Source organism: Poromitra crassiceps (assembly GCF_964638095.1).
Source record: "Poromitra crassiceps genome assembly, chromosome: 20".
Lineage (NCBI taxonomy): Eukaryota > Metazoa > Chordata > Actinopteri > Beryciformes > Melamphaidae > Poromitra > Poromitra crassiceps.
In genome coordinates, this window is record NC_139637.1 from 22,681,972 (window position 1) to 22,701,632 (window position 19,661).

General features: G+C 47.4%; 1 protein-coding gene across 4 annotated transcripts in view; it reads right to left on the reverse strand.

Moving 5' to 3' along the window:
• acap3a (ArfGAP with coiled-coil, ankyrin repeat and PH domains 3a) overlaps positions 1 to 19,661 on the reverse strand; it is a gene marked incomplete at its 3' end in the record, with an annotated part of 84,319 nt that overhangs the window by 25,574 nt on the left and 39,084 nt on the right. For all 4 annotated transcript variants that reach the window (XM_083656658.1, XM_083656656.1, XM_083656655.1 and 1 more), the window contains exons 3-6: positions 16,164 to 16,283; positions 13,901 to 13,954; positions 1,059 to 1,117; positions 497 to 680 (exon numbers count right to left, since the gene is read on the reverse strand). In XM_083656658.1, the coding sequence (XP_083512784.1) occupies positions 497 to 680; positions 1,059 to 1,117; positions 13,901 to 13,954; positions 16,164 to 16,283 (417 nt within the window). The remainder of the gene's footprint in view (positions 1 to 496; positions 681 to 1,058; positions 1,118 to 13,900; positions 13,955 to 16,163; positions 16,284 to 19,661) is intronic.

The window sequence follows — 19,661 nt, forward strand, 5'->3', positions numbered from 1 at the left end:
TCAGGAGGTAGAGCCGGTCGTCCACTAATCGCTTTGGCTAAAAGAGGTCGTTGGTTCGATACCCGGGTCCTCCAGTCTGCATGGCGAAGTGTCCTTGAGCAAGATATTGAACCCCAAATTGCTCCCGATGGTGTGCCAGCACCCTGCGTGGTAACCTGCCGCCATCGGTGTGTGAATGGGTGAATGTAACTACTGACTGTAAAGCGCTTTGGATAAAAGCGCTATATAAATGCAGGCCATTTACCATTTATATCGATATATTGCCCGGCCCTAATTAGTCTGTTTATGTCTCTGTCAAGTAGCTTTAGTCTAGTAGTTCAATCTCAGCATGACTCTTGTGATTTTTGGATCATTCTTTACTGTATAATCACCAACAAGCGGGTGCTAAGATCTTACTTTTCACGTGTAAAACTACAGCAAATTTGGGGGAGGGATGAAGGTTTAAAAAAAAAAACAAGCAACAGCTGAGCTGATAGATTTGGGGGCTGTCTCGAACCTGCAGCACGTAGTCCAGAGCCAGGTGTCGGAAGCACTTGCGGGTGATGCTGAGCGTGCCGGTGGCCTCCTCCACCTCGTGAGGCTTGTTCCTGGGTGCCTGGGCGTTCTTCACCTGGGCTATCTCCATATCCTCGCGCACCCTGTCGAAGTGCTTCTTGGTCTCCTTGAACTTACGTACATCCCTGACAGATGGAGATAGCGAGATTTAAGTGAGACACATCGTTATAGTAACTTGACAGTTGATCAAAATCAAGCACAAATATTACATTTTCCCAAAGTTAGGCTGCATGCAGTTTGAAAGACTTGGAAGTATCGCAGACATTGAGATTGTGATATTTATAACTACCACAAAGTGCTTGTGGGTTTGCCTGCTGTCAAAAGCTATGTTCGCTGGATTGTCGATGATATAATGCCTCTGACAACATGTCTGGTCGTCCCTTTAATATTCAAAACCACCAAAAAGTTTGATGGGGGGAGAGTTAAAACTAACTCTCTAACTGCCAAGTTCTGCTGCAATTACCTTGCTGAAAAAGCACACGATCAACTCTGGGTTTACTCACTCTTTCACAAAGTTGTGCAGCTGCTGCTTGACAGACCTCTGAGCTTGATCAAACAGGATCTGAAATAGAGAGAAAGAAGAAATTCATGTTCCTTCCTCATGAACAGCAACTCGGGGTGCGTTGTGCATTGAGTTTAGAGGCATGGTCATGTCATGCAGTGTTGAAACACTTCATTACCACGAAAACAGTCAAACCCTTAAGTACGGTACTCAATTTACACAGATCTGTGCAGCTATCGATATGAAAATTAAATTAAAATTGTGGGGAGAGGGACCACCCTAAATTAGGGGTTGCATGTATAAAAAGGGCTTATTCTGTATTAACCTGCTATGGCAGAAAATACCATATAATCAAAACAGTCTGCACTTTATCCTAAAATTAATTTCACATCACATATGAGTGTGGAGCCGGGGGAGTCATCAGTGTGCCTACTGTCAAAATACCCAAGAGGCATTTTTAACCAACAGAGGGCGATAGAGCACAGCAGTTGCACACGATGAATGCAAATGATGCAAGATCACCCTTTTTACGCCTGTTGAAATGAATGGATGAAGAATGTCACTCAGACTCAAACGCACCCGCGCTGTAACACACACACACACACACACACACACACACACACACACACACACACACACACACACACAAACATGACATGCTGCCTATTTTACCCTCCAGACCCCGCCCCTCTCTCTCCAGACCCCTCCCCTCTCCCTCCCTCGGAGTCAGAGGACGTTCTCACTGATTGCTCCTGCCATGCTGCTGCTGCTAAATAGGTCACTCGGGCAGAGAGGGCGGGAGGAAGCGAGCGAGGAGGAGGCTTTTGGTACAACGTGACAACACTGCAGAGTCTGCATCAAACACATGCAGGGTGCAAAAACCCACTCAGAGTCTACATCCAACACATGCAGCCAGGGTGCAAACCCACTCAGAGTCTGCATCCAACACATGCAGGGTGCAAAGTGCAAACCCACTCAGAGTCTGCATCCAACACATGCAGGGTGCAAAGTGCAAACCCACTCAGAGTATGCATCCAACTAATGCAGGATGCAAACCCACTCAGAGTCTGCATCCAACACATGCAGGGTGCAAACCCACTCAGAGTCTGCATCCAACACATGCAGGGTGCAAACCCACTCAGAGTCTGCATCCAACACATGCAGGGTGCAAAGTACAAACCCACTCAGACTCTGCATCCAGCACATGAAGGGTGCAAAGACCCACTCAGAGTCTGCATCAAACACATGCAGGGTGCAAAGACCCACTCAGAGTCCACTCAGAGTATGCATCCAACACATGCAGGGTGCAAAAACACACTCAGAGTCTGCATCCAACACATGCAGGGTGCAAAAACACACTCAGAGTCTGCATCCAACACATGCAGGATGCAAACCCACTCAGAGTCTGCATCCAACACATGCAGGATGCAAAGACCCACTCAGATTCTGCATCCAACACATGCAGGATGCAAACCCACTCAGAGTCTGCATCCAACACATGCAGGGTGCAAAGTGCAAACCCACTCAGAGTCTACATCCAACACATGCAGGGTGCAAAGTGCAAACCCACTCAGAGTCTGCATCCAGCACATGCAGGGTGCAAAGACCCACTCAGAGTCTGCATCCAACACATGCAGGGTGCAAAGACCCACTCAGAGTCTGCATCCAACACATGCAGGCAGGGTGCAGCTTTAGTGCTGTGACCACAGCTGGACTGAGCAGTTTGATTTGTTCAGGGTTACGCAGCCTCGCCCCGGCTTGATCATTGGATGTACACAATGTGTAGGGAACAGAAGATCTGGATGTTTTTAGGGATTACATGAGATGATGAGGAGAAAGGCAATTCCACTGTTGTTGCCGATGCACAGCTGAGGGGTCATGTTAGATACAGAGGGAAGCTGCAACCAGCAAACCACTAAAAGACCCATGAACAGTTTCATAACAAAATGTCCACCATTTGAAAAATATGACTACGACAAAACGCTGGTTGCCATGAACAAAAAACTCACCGTTGACTGTTTTGTGAAGTCATTAGATATCAGGAAATAGTTGTGCTTGTTTTCATGCTACATTTTACTGCTCTATAAACCTCCCCTGGGTCTAAATAAGGCCAAGTGTGAGAGTGGAACTACACAGTGGTCCTTGCTTCCTTTCTCTGTGGCTCTGCTTTTACGTCAGAAGCCCTCCGCTGCACTCCATTAACGACCAAAGCAGTTCCTCCAACGGAACACGAGTCTGCCTCATCCAACCATCTCGCTGCATCCAACAACCCGCCGTAAATACGCTACTAACTAGAGCCAAGCGAGTAAATACACTGCTTTTAATGTGCCTACGATTGCAAAGGCTTCTGGGATGGCTCTCAAAACGGCCGCCGGCCACCCGCCGGCACTGTAAATCTCAGGAGCCTGACAAAGCCAAAGACGACACAGCCAAGCCTGACTGTGCACGGGTGGTCAATGTGTTTGCCTGTTTGCCAATTTAACAAGGTGGCCCCTGCAGAAACCGCCGGTGAGAATTGGAATCTCGTTGTGTGTTGATCAAGGGGTCTCGCAAAAAAAACACGTGGACAGTCCAAACAACATCAGCGGGGGGCAGCGGCGTGCTGCGGTCGTAAACACCCGGGTGTAAGATTAGGTTGTTGTGAGACGAGATGTAAGGAGGGTGACGCACTACTGGAGAGTAGTGGGCAGGTTCTGAGGTGGACGGGGTGGCTCTGTGCAAAACCACAGTCTATAAAAGTTGTCGAGTCAACAAGCACACCAGAAGTGCTGATGGTTTCCGGGCCCCGGGGGTGGTGGTGGTGTGGGGGTAGTGGTGAGGAGGGGTAGAGCAGCCTGTAGCATTCCTGGGCTGCTTAGTGGCAACAGACTGCGGTTTGACTGGAGATACTCTGCATCACTCGGGCCAAGATGCCACAGGTGCTCTGTGTGTGTGTGTGTGTGTGTGTGTGGGGGGGGGGAGGGGGGGGGGGGGACGGTGTGTGGGGGGGGGGGGGGGGTGTGTGTGTGTGTGTGTGTGTGTGTGTGTGTGTAGTAACAGCAGACTGGAGAGAGATTTAACAGTCTACATGCAACTAAAGAGTCAGGCTCCTGTTAAAACTTAGTGTCAAAGCTGCGATAGACAACTGTTTTCAATCATATTAAAATAACAAACAAAAAATATCATACAGTATATTATAGGCCACATTATCAGTGTGTGTCTGTGACCATGTGTGTGCGTACATGCCTAAATTGCCCCGTTTACCTACATTTTTAATTTCAACAATGTTTAGGATGTTTGGGGGCTCATATCATTTACTTGCATGTTGTTTTTTTATTTAAAAAAAATTATATTTTCCACCCATTTTCTCCCCAATTAATTGTACTTGGCCAATTCCCTCTGCTGTCCCAGTCGTTGCTCCACCCCCTCCGCCGATGTGAGGAAAGCCGTAGCCGTAGACTAGCACATGCTTCCTCCGATCCATGTGCAGTCGCCAGCCGCTTCTTTTCACCTCACAGCGAGGGGTTTCACCGGCAGGACGTAGCGCGTGGGAGGATCATGAGATTCCCCCCAGTGCCTCAATCCCCCGCCCGGCCAGAGGAGGCGCTAGTAGTGCTGCGCCCAGGACTCATACTGTGTCTGTAGGAACGTCTTACCAAGCTGGAAGTACCGCTACCGGGAATTGAACCTGGGGCCCCGTGGTGGTAGGGACATTTTTTCATTTTTTTTTACCTCTACACTACCCAGACGCTCCACTTGTGGGCGTGTGGCATACGGACAGTGATGTGAGGCCAGTGGCAACAGCACAGGGAAAGCCATAGCAACAACAATGGTGGAAAACAGTGTGAAACAACAGTACAGCAACAGTACTGCGTCAGACAAGGTCTGTTCCAAAACACTGTTGAACATCATCATCATTGCCTTTTTTTAAACGGGCGATTTCGCTTGTTCAACAGGCCTGAGGCCTGACGTGCCGTTTCAAAGGAAGACAGCTCTTAGGGATGAGTGACAGGTGCTGGGGCGTGCGTTTGTCCAACGCGAAGGAGAGGAGGGCGGGACTAACAGAACACCGCCTCAAGGCTAAAAGTTGCATATTATTCTAGCTTTGAACCGTGAACAGGATCAACTTTCCGTCTCCACGGAGGTGAAGTGTTATGAACGTCTATCATCACGTCTTATTGTCCTATTCAACACTATGTCAACACACATACAGTCTAGATTTGGAACGGAGTCCGACAAAGACACATTGTGTCAAATGTGTTTCCAATTAAGTGAGTAAGTTACGTCTAAACACACTCATCCTTCATGACCTGATATCAGAGCTTAGGAATGAGGTGGCAACCGACACGATCACAATAAACCCCTGTATTGACTGGATCTGCTGCACGGTTCATTTGTCTCTCATTCAACTGACATCTTGGCACAGACTATGATGTAATTAAACCACTCCAACAAAGAGATGCTTACTGCTCAGGGATCTGTACAGGAAGGCTTAAGATCATTAAGTCACTCAGACAGGAAATGTCAAACAAAACCTATGTTTGTTTGTTATTACCTTTATTCACTGTATCCAGGGAACGACGACCGAGCGAACGCGCCCGCTCTTTTCCAGCAACACCCTGCTTTATCGTAATTAAGCGTTTCCAGAGGCGGTCGCCGCAACCGCTTCTTTTCACCTGACAGCGAGGAGGAGTTTCACCGGCAGGACGTAGCATGTGGGAGGATCACGCTATCCCCCCCAGTTCCCTTTCCCACTGAACAGGCGCCCCGACCGACCAGAGGAGGCACTAGTGCAGCGACCAGGACACATGCCCTTAATCCGGCGGAGGCAGCATGGGGAAGGCAGGGAATGTACCGCTATAAATATAAAATTAATTGATTGATTGATTGATTGATTGGTTAAATGTAACATTACAGGCATGCAGCTGACTCTTTTCTCCCGGGTAACACAATGAGTTACTCGGACAGTGGTGGTACGGACTGTTGGCTGTTGGTGTCGTCACCCATGAAAACACAAGTTTTCTCACATACCGTACTTGCATCATCTTGTGTTTCCACTCACACTTTCAGACGTTTTCCTAGCGTTCCTTCCTAAGGAATGCTGAGGATAGCAGTGCTCGACAGAACTGACTCCCCTCCTGCCGCCTTCGCCTTGATTTGTTTGCCAGCTTCCAAATATAACCCAAGAGAGACACCGGCGTTGGCATCCTCCCACATGGGAATCTGAACACGCTGCACCTACGCACAAATCCTATTTCCATTGTGCTGCGAATATATCCGGAGAATCCCGTGTAGTTGATCCGTGTTGCAGCCTGAATTCTTCATCCATCCACACATGTTTTCTCCCCACATTCACATCATCCTCCTCGACTGAAAAGCCTGGGATATTGTACTGTATGCAAATAGAGAGCCAAAGTGAACGTCACTTCCTGCTTCAGCAATGTACCAGAGATTTTCATCCCCATTTATTTTCCCATAGACATTTTGTAAAATGCTTATAAAAATAGTTTTACTTGTTCAAACTAAACGGTTCAGATATATTTAGAAACAGGAGAGACCGCATAACATTTTGCTCGGACCAAAACGTAAAGAAATTGCGGATTTAAAGAAAATATTTTTTCTATGTTTTTTTAGGTTTTGGTCCGAGTGAGATGTTCTATCGTCTCTCTCTCCCGTTTCTAAATATATCGGAACCGTTTGGTTTGAACAAGTAAAACTATTTTTACAAGCATTTTACGAAATGTCTATGGGAAAATAAATGCCGGATGAAAATCTCTGGTACAGTGCTGAAGCAGGAAGTGACGTTCACTTTGGCTCTCTATGCTATTGAGAAACCGTTTTAATGCATTGAGACTTGGCAACTCAGATGTCGCTCGCTCTCTCTCTCTTTGCGCCTCCGCCTTTAGTCTCCCCCTCATTTCTAATGCATGTTCAGAGAGTCAAACGCATGTCAATAATTGATCGAGTATTCATAAGGAGTTTCATGCTCGAATTAAGCCGAGAGACTGTTAAAACGTTGGCCTGATTCTGTTGCTGTGTTTCTTGCCCCGTCGGAAAAAGAAAAAGTCTATTGTGAAACCCCTTGGAAGTGGAAAAGGCACCCGGTCGGTCTCCTCCGAGCGTTTCAGTAAAAGGAGCCACACTTGGCTGGCGTCTGACATTCATGCAAACAGAGGCTGTTTGTTCTGTTGTGTGCTATTGGACTGGCAGGAGAACCGAGCGATCAGGAAATGGAGGGAAGCGCGGGCCAGGACTCTTTTCTTTTTCGACTTTTCTTTGGGAGCCGTTTTGGCTGTGGCCTGCCCCGAGCGAGCGTCCGCGCGCAAACGCTTGAGACATGTGCGTTTTGTTTGTTTATGTAGGTGTGGGCGGCGGAGGCATCGAGGTATGGCGGGTTGACACGGGCAGTTGGCACTCGACGGGTCCCAGTTGTACGGGGCAGTTTAAATATTCGAGCGTATATACGGGGGAGGCCCAGTGACAGCTGCACTGCAAAGCGTGCACACAAAGGTACGTCCATCACAAGTTGCAGATATAACCCCATCATGATTGCTTATTCATCAGAGCACTGCTGGAGTCCCTCGGCTACAGGAGGGCTGATTGAAAAACCAAGACAAGGCTTGGTCAAGACGTTCCAACAGACACAATTGGCCGGGGCTGCGGGTAGCAAGCTGGTGGGGTATGAGTCCTGGTCGCTGCACTACTAGCGCCTCCTCTGGTCTGGTCGGTCGGGCGCCTGTCTGGGGGGGGGAGGGGAACTGGGGGGAAATAGCGTGATCCTCCCCCCACGTGCTGCGTCCTGCCGGTGAAACTCCTCGTTGTCAGGTGAAAAGAAGCGGCTGGCGACTGCACATGTATCGGAGGAAGCATGTGCTAGTCTACAACTCTCCCCAGATCGGCATAGGGGGTGGGTGAATTGGCTAAGTACAACTTGGCCGAAAACAGGGGAGAAACCGAAAGAAAAGAAAAAGAAAAACCAAGACATAAAAGATGTCACCAGTAAACGTGAACTGCGTCGGTTAATAAAACTCTTTAATATATCCTCGCTGTGATCTGCATGAAGGCCACATCAGCGCTAATATTATTAGCAATGCTAATCTTATCGCTTCAGTATCCCACACTAACTCCTGCCTGGTGCCCCTCCCCTGTGTTCTGCTCAGCTTCCACACATCAAAGTAACAAAGAGAACGTCTGAGGAGCCAATCGTGTTCATGTCCAGTCAGGCTCTTGGCTCTGATGGAGCGGTGTGGGGGACGGGGAGCGGGAGGTTCTGAAACCCAGCTGAGCTTACAGTGGACAGGCCAGCTGGTCCCGGGCCAAAACCGCACTCTCTTACGCTCTCTGCATGTGTGCCAGAGAGAGTCAGAGCAACACAGAATCAGTCACTCTCACACACGGACTCACTGACAGACTGATGGATAGACAGGCAGGCAGGCAGGCAGATGGCTGGAGCTAAATGCCAGCTTCGGCTGGCAGTGGAGACAGAGCAGAGGCAAATCACTGTAAGACTTATACCAGCCAGGGATACTCAACTTGCTTTGCCCGGGGGCCACTTTTGTGAAATGATAGAAGGCCAGGGGCCAGTTAATAAACAAACCATATACATTTTTCTGAAGCGGATTGTAGGTTTTTGGGGTGTCAGCCGGAGTTTAGTCTGACAATGTTGTGCACACCGGATAGTTAGTTAGGTTAAGTTAGTTAGGTTAAGTACATACATAAGTGCCTGGGTAGCAAGCAGACGGCGGTATTTGACAATTTAGCAGCTAAATCATAGATTATTGAAAGATATTCCATATTCCAGATTGAAATGCTATAACAGAAGTGGAGTATTGGCCAGAATGACATGAACATTTGGACACTTATTCAGCGGGTATCTTGCATGTTGTGTTCAGGTGCACTGTCATTTTTTTTTTTTTTTTTTGCAATTCCATCGCGGGCCACACAGTGTGTGTGTGTGTGTGTGTGTGTGTGTGTGTGTGTGTGTGCGGGCCGCAAGTTCAGTATCACTGACTTATACTAAAACTTTTAGAACTAAATTGTAGAAGAAGGGGCCAAGACGGCCAAAGCACCAATATGAAAAACTTTTGGGCACTACAAATGAGGGTTCTCCAACAGTTTCATGTCAAGTGCATCCAAACAGACCACAGACACCCCATTTCATAATTTCCTGTCACATGAGGGAGGATTTTTGATATAGTTGATTTAGTATAGAGAGGCAAAGTGACCGCCTACTTCCTGCTTCAGCACTGTACCAGAGATTTTCATCTGCCATTTATTTTCCCATAGACATTATGTAAAATGCTTATAAAAATAGTTTTACTTCATCAAACCAAACGGTTCAACTATATTTAGAATCGGGAGAGACCATAGAACATTTCACTTGGGCCAATACTTAAAGCAGCTACGAGCAACTTTTTCGATTGTTATTAAACAGTATAAATTTAATATCAATGCATCACATCTTACCTCTAATAGTCGACGAGACCAAAGCCGTGTGTATCTGAGATTGCTCCCTTAGGTGATTATTAAGTCTATAGTCTGTCTAAACTCGCGCCAACAGGGGGCTCTCTTGAGCGACCGGACCGGGTAACCCGGAAGTGAAACGCGGAAGTGAAACCAGGAAGTGAAACGCAGCTGCCTTTTTACGCCGTTTGCGCTGCCTAGCAACATAACATAAACAATGTGAACGCCACGCATACTCGCGGGAACATCTCTCGTTATATTCTAACAGGTTTTTTGGAAGTTATTTTGTGGTTATGGCCGAAGTGGCTGCTGCAAACCGTTTCATTTCAATTCCTGATCTGCCCTGGCTACAGACACACTAACACTGGCCGATTCACTCGGGGTTCAAGCGAGACTACTCTGCGTTGGTATCGTCGACTATTAGAGGTAAGATGTGATGCATTGATATTAAATTTATACTGTTTAATAACAATCGAAAAAGTTGCTCGTAGCTGCTTTAAAAATCTACATCAAAAAAATATTTTCTTTAAATCCGCAAAAAAAAAAAAAACGTTTTGGTCTGAGTGAAATGTTATGTGGTCTCTCCTGTTTCTAAATATATATGAACACTTTGGTTTGAAGAAGTAAAACTAATTTTATAAGCATTTTATTAAATGTCTATGGGAAAAGAAATTGCAGATGAAAATCTCTGGTACAGTGCTGAAGCAGGAAGTAGGTGGTTACTTTGCCTCTCTATTGAATTGTATAAATGTCTAGACTGTGGGTGTGTAGATAATAATACATACAAGGTCTGTATACTGTAGACTTAACTCTACATTCGACCATTTGTATAGAATTAAACTCCAATATACTGAAATGAAGTGAGCGTTTATGAGTGCCATACATTTGAGCAACTGTTCTTAAGGTAGTATATGATTGAAGAGTGAAATCCATCATGTTGATGAATGTTTTCATGACATTATATTTGAGACCTGGGACTTGCTTGTCTGATGCTGTCAACAGACTCGCTGATGCAGTGCAGCAATTTGGCCAAAGCCACTCAGCTGGATCATGTCAAACATCTTGTTACTAACAGACCTGTGAAGAGGCAGCGATAAGGAGGGTTCCTCCTACTGCCCTGTGGGCCTCGTAATGTTACATCCATCCCCTTCTGACACCCTGCCTGCCTGTCTGTCTGTCTGCCTGCCTGCCTGTCTGCCTGCCTGTCTGTCTGTCTGTCTGTCTGCCTGTCTGTCTGTCTGTCTGTCTGTCTGTCTGTCTGTCTGTCTGCCTGCCTGCCTGCCTGTCTGTCTGTCTGTCTGTCTGTCTGCCTGCCTGTCTGTCTGTCTGCCTGTCTGTCTGTCGCCCTGCCTGCCTGTCTGTCGCCCTGCCTGCCTGCCTGTCTGTCTGTCTGCCTGCCTGTCTGTCTGTCTGCCTGTCTGTCGCCCTGCCTGCCTGCCTGTCTGTCTGCCTGTCTGTCTGTCTGCCTGTCTATCTGTCTGTCTGCCTGCCTGCCTGCCTGTCTGTCTGTCTGCCTGCCTGTCTGCCTGCCTGTCTGTCTGCCTGTCTGTCTGCCTGCCTGCCTGCCTGCCTCCTTGCCTGCCTACCTGCCTGTCTGCCTGCCTGCCTGCCTGCCTGTCTGCCTGCCTCCCTGCCTGCCTGTTGCCCTGCCTGCCTGTCGCCCTGCCTGCCTGCCTTCCTGTCGCCCTGCCTGCCTGCCTGCCTGTCTGCCTCCCTGCCCGCCTGTCTGTCTGTCTGCCTGCCTGTCGCCCTGCCTCCCTGCCTCCCTGCCTGTCGCCCTGCCTGCCTGCCTTCCTGTCGCCCTGCCTGCCTGCCTGCCTGTCTGCCTCCCTGCCCGCCTGTCTGTCTGTCTGCCTGCCTGCATGCCTGCCTGTCTGCCTCCCTGCCTGCCTTCCTGTCGCCCTGCCTGCCTGCCTGCCTGTCTGCCTCCCTGCCTGTCTGTCTGTCTGCCTGCCTGTCTGCCTCCCTGCCCGCCTGCCTGCCTCCCTGCCTGCCTGCCTGCCTGCCTGCCTGCCTGCCTGCCTGTCTGCCTGCCTGTCTGCCTGCCTGTCTGCCTGCCTGTCTGCCTGCCTGTCATCAGACCCTCAATATGCCTTCTGGCACTGGAGCACTAGAGCGTGATGAGGTCTTCCTCTCAGCTGCTGGGATGATGACCTGTGGCACATTTACTTCACTGGACCGATACTGGACTTTTGGGGCCCATGCTGATATTATGGAGTAAAAAAAAAAATCTGTTGTCAATATATTGGCTGATATTCTTGATATATATTTTTTATATATAGATACAGTATTCTTACATTTAAAAAAATGCAATGACCCCTCCAATATCAAATGTGAGAAAAATATGTAATGGAGGATATTTTACAGTTTAACAATAAACTTTATTGTCCAAAGAAAACTATTTAAAAAAACACCCACACACCCAATCAGGATGGAATCAGCAGCAGGGTAGATTGTGTGTGTGTGTGTGTGTGTGTGTGTGTGTGTGTGTGTGTGTGTGTGTGTGTGTGTGTGTGTGTGTGTGTGTGTGTGTGTGTGTGTGTGTGTGCGCCCACGTGCGCGTGCGTGCATATAAATAGCCAATAATATTGGTCGGGCTCTACTTGTCAGTGACTACCATTGGCTGGTCCAGAAACCCCACTCAGGTCAGTCTATCAACACACACACACACACACACACACACACCTGCACACACACACACACACTACTGTACAGGAGCGGACACACACACACACACAATCAATCACATAGATGCACTCACACACACACGTATGTAGCACACCCTCCGTGACACGCCAGGGTCCCACCAGGTCCATTACTGTCCTACAACACAAGCTAATCCATGCCCGCCTGAGTGACCTGGGCCATTAACCTCCCATCTGTAAACGCTGACCTTCCTCTCGACCAATAGATTGGATCAGGAGGCGGGAGGGACGGAGGGAGGGAGGGAGGGAGGGAGGGAGGGAGGAAGGGGGGTGATTTGCGACGACACATCTTTGTTTTGTGGCTTCAAAAAGGAATGTGCTCCGCAGCACAGCCCGCGCCCTCCGCTCTTTAAAGCATCATCAAACACACAGCGGGCTCAAGCTAATGGACTTGAAAGGAGCTGGGAGGACCAGCTCCTTTGAGGACCAGCAGGGGGCCACGTGCGTGCCTTGAAGGAGAAGGCAGTAAAGCAGCACACACGCTTTGATGGATCCACATGCTCAAAGCCACAATAACAAAAGAAGAAGAAGAAGTGAAAATATTGCTTTGTTGTTATGTTGTGGTTGTGGCTCTCTGGAATTTGATGGCTGGTGCGTAACAGACAGTTGTCATGCATGCTTGGAAAATTGAATTGGAAATGAAATTAAAATGTAAAAAATTCCCCAAATGGTCTTTACTGTAGCTGTGTGTCATCATGTCGCTGAATGAGGCAAAATACCTTCAACTATAGAGAGGCAACGTAAACGTCACTTCCTGCTTCAGCACTGTACCAGAGATTTTCTTCCGCAATCTATTTTCCCATAGACATTTCATAAAAAATGCTTATAAAAATAGTTTTACTCGGTCAAACTAAACGGTTCCGCTATATTTAGAATCGAGAGAGAGCATAGAACATTTCACTGGGAAGTGAAAACTTAAAAAAACAACATTGAAAAAATAGTTTCGTTAAACCCGCCATTTTTTTACGTTTTGGTCCGAGTGAAATGTTATACGATCTCTGCTGTTTCTAAATATATCTGTACCGTTTGGTTTGAACAAGTAAAACTATTTTCATACGCATTTTACGAAATGTCTATGGGGAAAATAAATGGCGGATGAAAATCTCTGGTACAGTGCTGAAGCAGGAAGTAGGCGGTCACTTTGCCTCTCTATAACAAAATAAAGAAGTGAAAATATTGCTGGTTGTTATGTAGGGTTGTGGCTCTCTGGAATTTGATCGGCTGGTGCGTAACAGACAGCTGTCATGCATGCTTGGAAAATGAAATTAAAATGTTTTAAAAAATCCCCAAATGGTTTTTACTGTAGCTGTGTGTCATGTCGCCGAATGAGGGAAATACCTTCAATTATACAATGGATTCATGTGGTTTTAAACCAGATTGCCCTCTGGCCTGAGGAGGTATCGTCTGAGATGTGAGATAAGGCTGACTGACAGGTGCCGATCGCTGCGACAGGCAAAGAGCGACCTAATGATGCGCGACAGAAGCGCTCCTCCGTGTGGAATCATTTTAGCTTGACCCTCGGTGTTGCGCTAACGGGGGGGGGCTAGCCTACGGGACGCTCGTGCAGGCCTAAACGCCTGTCGTCCATGTTAGCATTTTCAAGATGGGACGATATCATTGCGCTGGTCTCTATAGACACGGTCGAACTCCATGTGGAGCATATGGGGACAGACATATGGAGCGCAGGCCGACCTACCATGTGGTAGTTGACGATCTCCTGGAGGCTTTCCCCGCACTTTTCCAGGCACTCCTGCAAAGAAAACAACACACACAATCGTTTCAGCGTATTGCGTTACAGTTTAATACCGTAGATAAAGAAAATGTGTAACTGCTGCTGTAATTGGAGCCTAAAAATAAAGTCAGTAAAAGCTCTCACGAATGTGCCAAGTATTGACTTTATCTTATTAAGGAAGCAAATGTAAACGTACAAAACGCTAAAATTAGGTTAAAACTGAGGTGTAGGTTCATACTCTAGAGAGGTTTTCCCCTTAACTCTTGTCCGGGAAACGGGAACTATAATTGCAGGAACTTTTTTTTTTTTTTTTACAGTGGAAACTACAAATGTGAACAAGACTTTAATAAGAAACTCAGAATTAGTCATATGGTCGAAGCCAAAAAGGCTTTTAATAGTGCTTAATGTCAGCGGCAATGAGTCTCCTTCTGCCAGCCAGAAAAGACTGGAGAGAGAGAGTCTGGCTGCTGCTGCAAGAGTCAGCTTCCAGACCGGATCCCATCCTCACTTACTAATCCATCAGTAATCAGGTTTACTCACACGCAGACACACACACACACACACACACACACGCATGCACACGCACACACACACACACACAGACACACACACACACACACACACACACACACACACGCGCGCACGCACGCGCACACGCACACGCACTGCTCTGAGGCTAACAGTCAGAGATGAGGAAAGTACCCGTTCCCTCCCAGGAGTTCGATCAAGAGTTATTCTACTATCCATATCCACTAAATGACAAAGAAACACATAACAAATAACTTAACTCAAACAGAGGTTACAGCAAATTAGAGGCCGACCGATATATCGGTCCACCGATATTATCGGCCGATATTGGCCGATAACCGATATATCGGTATCGGCCAATATGTTGGCCAATATTGCAGTTTTATTTTTGTTTTTTTAAGTTGTGTGTATTTTATATTTTTTCTTAACTCATTCTCTGCCAAAGACGTACTCGGACGTACTTTTTACAATGGCGTTCTGTGCCAAGGACGTACTCGGACGTACTTTCATGTTTTGCTTGTTTACATTAGATCAGACCCTTTCCCAGCCTGTGACATTGTTTCAAGTCAAACTGATGAAAGCAACCCGCTAAATCACGTTTAGTATTTATAGTATAGTCACCCATTTAGCAGTAAACAGAGTCCGTTAGTGAGTGACGATCATGAGCGGCCATTTGTGCATTGAGCAGCATTTGCGGCCATTGAGCAGCTGCCTGTGATTCCTGTGTGCGTGTGTGTGAGACGAGAGAGAGAGAGAGAGAGAGAGAGAGAGAGAGAGAGAGAGCGAGAGAGAGAGCGAGAGAGAGAGAGAGAGAGAGAGAGAGAGAGAGAGAGAGAGAGAGAGAGAGAGAGAGAGAGAGAGCGAGCGAGCGAGCATAAGGGTTCATTTGGTCCGTCCAGTCTTGGACTATCTGGTAAATAAGTTCCAGGAAGTAAAAGTCAGTAAAAACTTGTTTTTATTTTTATTTTTATTTTTTTGGGAAAACAAATACTGTATATGTCTGATGTGTCACTGAGGCAAAAAATAAAAGGCTCAAAAGAGAGTTCTGCTTGAAACGGTGTTGTTCACTAAAAACCTCTTTTTCTCCTATTTCTGTTACAAAGGAGGGCATTTTCAGTGAAAACAAGCTAACTTCCACTGCTTGTAACTAAACAAGGAAACATGGTCGAGTTTCAGTTTTTTACAAGGGGTAAGAAGAGAGTCTCTGCTTTATTGTGAGATATGTTGTGTAATTTTATTCCTAGCACAGAATATTCTGTGGGTCCTGGAAGATCAGGAAATATGCTCAAAATCCTGGCACTGGGAGCACACAGACCGAAATGACCCTGGCAGAGAATGAGTTAACTCAAGTTATATTTTATATTTGTTCTATTTGTGTTTTTGTATTTCTAGTTATTTATCATTATTAAATTCCCAGTTTCATTGCATTGATGTCATTTTGGGCAATAAAGTTAATTGATAAGCTGTAAAATATCCTGCCTACGTTACATATCTCAAGTCATATATTTGTCAAGTGTTTGATATTTGAGGGATCATTGCATTTTTTTTAAATATAATGTGTAAATATAATATAAGAATATCAGCTGATATATCCATATCGGAAATGTTTTACTCCCTAATATCGGTATCGGCATCGGCCATCGGTCGGGCTCTACAGCAAATGAAGTGGATGTATTCCAGCAGCCTATCAGAGCCTCACCGAGATCATCTCCTCCTTCTTGCACTGCTGGGACAGATCCCGGATCCCGTTCACAAAGAGCTTGTTGGCGTTGACGTACGCCTTCCCTGCTTCTATCATCCCACTGCATAGCTTCACCAGCTGGGGAGAGACAGAGAGAGAGAGGGAGGGAGGGAGAGGGAGAGAGAGAGGGGGAGGGAGAGAGAGAGGCAGAGAGAGAGGGGGGGAGAGAGAGAGAGAGAGGGGGGAGAGAGAGGGAGAGATGGAGAGAGAGATGGAGTGAAGGAGAGGGAGAGAAAGAGGGGGAGAGAGAGAGAGGGTGAGAGAGGGGGGGAGAGAGAGGGAGAGAGAGAGGGGGGGAGAGAGAGAGAGAGTTGAAAAGGATAAATGAAGGTACAATATGTCAGTATGGTTTCAACCAGTGGTGTAGTCGAGTCACTACATCTCAAGTCAAAGTTGAGTCGAGTCTCCAGTGTTCGGCTCCAAATCCCAGTCACCACAGAAGAATCCGAGTCGAGTCCCCATTACCTGAGTGCGAGTCCAGAGTTACAGAACATGAGCGTGAATCCACATCTTGGTGGAACACGCATACCCTTCCCTTACGATACCCCACGGTATCAATATAGCTATCAATATCTTATGCCAAATTATTAGGGCCTATTACAAAAAATATCCTCATCAATTAACAAGTCTGAGTGCTCATCTCCAACTTCCGAGTCTGAGTCATTCCGAATGCATGAATGGTCGAGTCCAAGGACAAGTCCGAGTCATCACTACTCCAAGTCCAAGTCGACTCACGACGAGTTCTGAAAATGAGTCCAGGACTTGGGCTCGAGTCCCGAGTCCTGGAAACGAGTACTACAACACTGGTTTCAACACATCAAATCAATGTTGAGTTTATACATTTTCACATCATACAGGACAGAGCAGGGTGACTTTCTCCAAGGTACAAGTCCCCGTTTGAGGACTTGAGCAACTTATAAACGCTAGCACACACGGATGAGGACGTGTGGCGCACAGTCTCATTGTGTGCCTTCGGAGGCCTCAGTGATCACCTGCGGTTAGAGCACAGTAGTAGTGAGTTATCTTCTCATGCGGGGTCCATGTGTTAGCGTCAGCATGCGCGGCCCATGTGTTAGCGCGCGACAACACACATGCTAGCGCTATAGAGGCTCCATGTCATCCAGGACCGCGAGATTGGAAACAGACACCGGTAATCCAGCGTGAATGTTTTGTGTCAGACTTATATCTCTACCATTCCCACACAAGTTTTCCTTTATAATATGCTGCAGTGCGCATTATTACAATATCTCCCCCCGGGGCTTGTCATGGAGGTTAGCTTCTGTTAGCCACATGTGTGATATGTGCCATGACGCCTGTTTCACCAATAGCCATTGTTTTGCTTCTGCTTTCATGACAGGAGGAAACTGTATTTCTTCTTCTCCTCTCTCTGTGTTCTATAGCCAGGCTTTCTGTTTGTCAAAGCCCTCTTCTTCTCCTGCAAAGTCTCACTTCCTCCCAGCTGCTTAGCAGTCTGGAGAGCGAGAGCGAGCTGCTCTGTCCTTCAGTCTAATCCGCAGGAATCTGGAAATGGGCTGGGAACGATCTGGGAATGTGCTGGAACGATCTGGGAATGGGCTGGGAACGATCTGGGAATGGGCTGGGAACAATCTGGGAATGGGCTGGGAACGATCTGGGAATGGGCGGGAACGAGTGTGGAATGGGCGGGAACGATCTGGGAATGGGCGGGAACGAGTGTGGAATGGGCGGGAACGATCTGGGAATGGGCGGGAACGAGTGTGGAATGGGCGGGAACGATCTGGGAATGGGCGGGAACGAGTGTGGAATGGGCGGGAACAAGTGTAGAGCGCGTGCTGGGGAAGCATTGGCAGCGCTAGGCGTTGAGAGGGGGAATAACACCTGTTCGTCCACATGGAGAAAAGGCGGGAAGTTAGAGGATTAGCGGTTGGACAGTTGGGGGCTATCATGCTACTGTACAGTGTGCTGTACTGTAATGTCCAACTGTGTGTGTGTGTGTGTGTGTGTGTGTGTGTGTGTGTGTGCATCCCCCATTTTCTCCCAATTGCACTTGGCCAATTCCCCCTGCTGCCCCGGCCGCTGCCCCACCCCCTCTGCCGATCCGGGGAGAGCCGTAGACTAGCACCATGCTTCCTCTGATACATGTGCAGTTGTCAGCCGCTTCTTTTCACCTGACAGCGGGGAGCTTCACCGGCGGGACGTATAGCACGTGGGAGGATCACGCTATTCCCACCGGTTCCCTTCCGCCCCTAACAGGCGCACCCCCGACCGACCAGAGGAGGCGCTAGTGCAGCGACCAGGACACATACCCTCATTCCGGGTTCCCACCCACAGGCACAGCCAATCGTGCCTGTTGTTGGGACGCCCGACCAAGCTGGAGGTAACACGGGGGCGCGAACCTGCGACCCTCGTGTTGGTAGGCAGGGAATCTACCGCTACACTACCCGGAGGCCCTGTATGTAGACACCCTTAAATGCCTTAAAAACATTACAACTCACAGTGACAAAGAAATTACTTCCTTAAGATGAACACTGGTGGTTTGGTGCTTGGAGGGTTTTGGTATGTAGATCAGAGCACAGAGGGAAGTGCAGGGCATGCATCATTGACTCAGTAAGTTCCTTGTTGCGATTGCTTTCCCCTTACATAATCTAATTTTCTCCAATTGGATTAGAATCCCTCATGCAGAGAGTACAGAAAACAAGCCCAAATAATCAATCCCAGACCTGCAGACATGGTCAAATCTAGATGCTATTCACCTTAGCCCACCTTTTCTCTTCCGTGTTCGACGCAATTGTATTTGTTATTCTGGTTCAGCGCTAGTTGGCAGCCAATTTCAAAACAAAACGTAACTATGAATGAAGTTTGGCAACATTCAGAAGCTACACTGCTGCCAACTTCAGTTACATGTTCATAGCGTTACTGCTGCGAGGAGCTGATGGCTGTTACCCGGTCAGCATTTAACGTTAGTTACAAAAGCACGTCGACAGTGTTTTCTCACTGCCAGTACAGCAGGGGTTGACAGATACTAGCTAGTCCGACTGGTCACACAGCCAGCGCTCTCAGTCCTCGCTGCTCGTTAAATATTTCCAAATAGGCGTTATTCTGATAAACTGGTCACATATTTGGAATGTTACGTTCTCATCCGAAAAAAAACATTAAAACGGTTTGTGTTTTTGCTTGAAAACAGCTTTTTGGCAAGTCTAAAAATGATGAAGGTGGGAGTAATCTACTTCTGGGTCTAAAATGGAAAGACGATTACAAAATGACGTTTTGCAGAAGCGTCCTGATATGGACAAATAATAAGGTGAATACAAAGAAGATTAAACTTTAAGTCACTGAGGTATCTTTGCAACACATCTCTACATGTTGGGTCATCTCGTGAGTTGTCCTGTCTCTGAAGTGAAGCAAAACAGATGGACATGAGAGGCCATATATACACATATCATGAAGGTAATGGGCCACATCTGAATGTTTGACTAG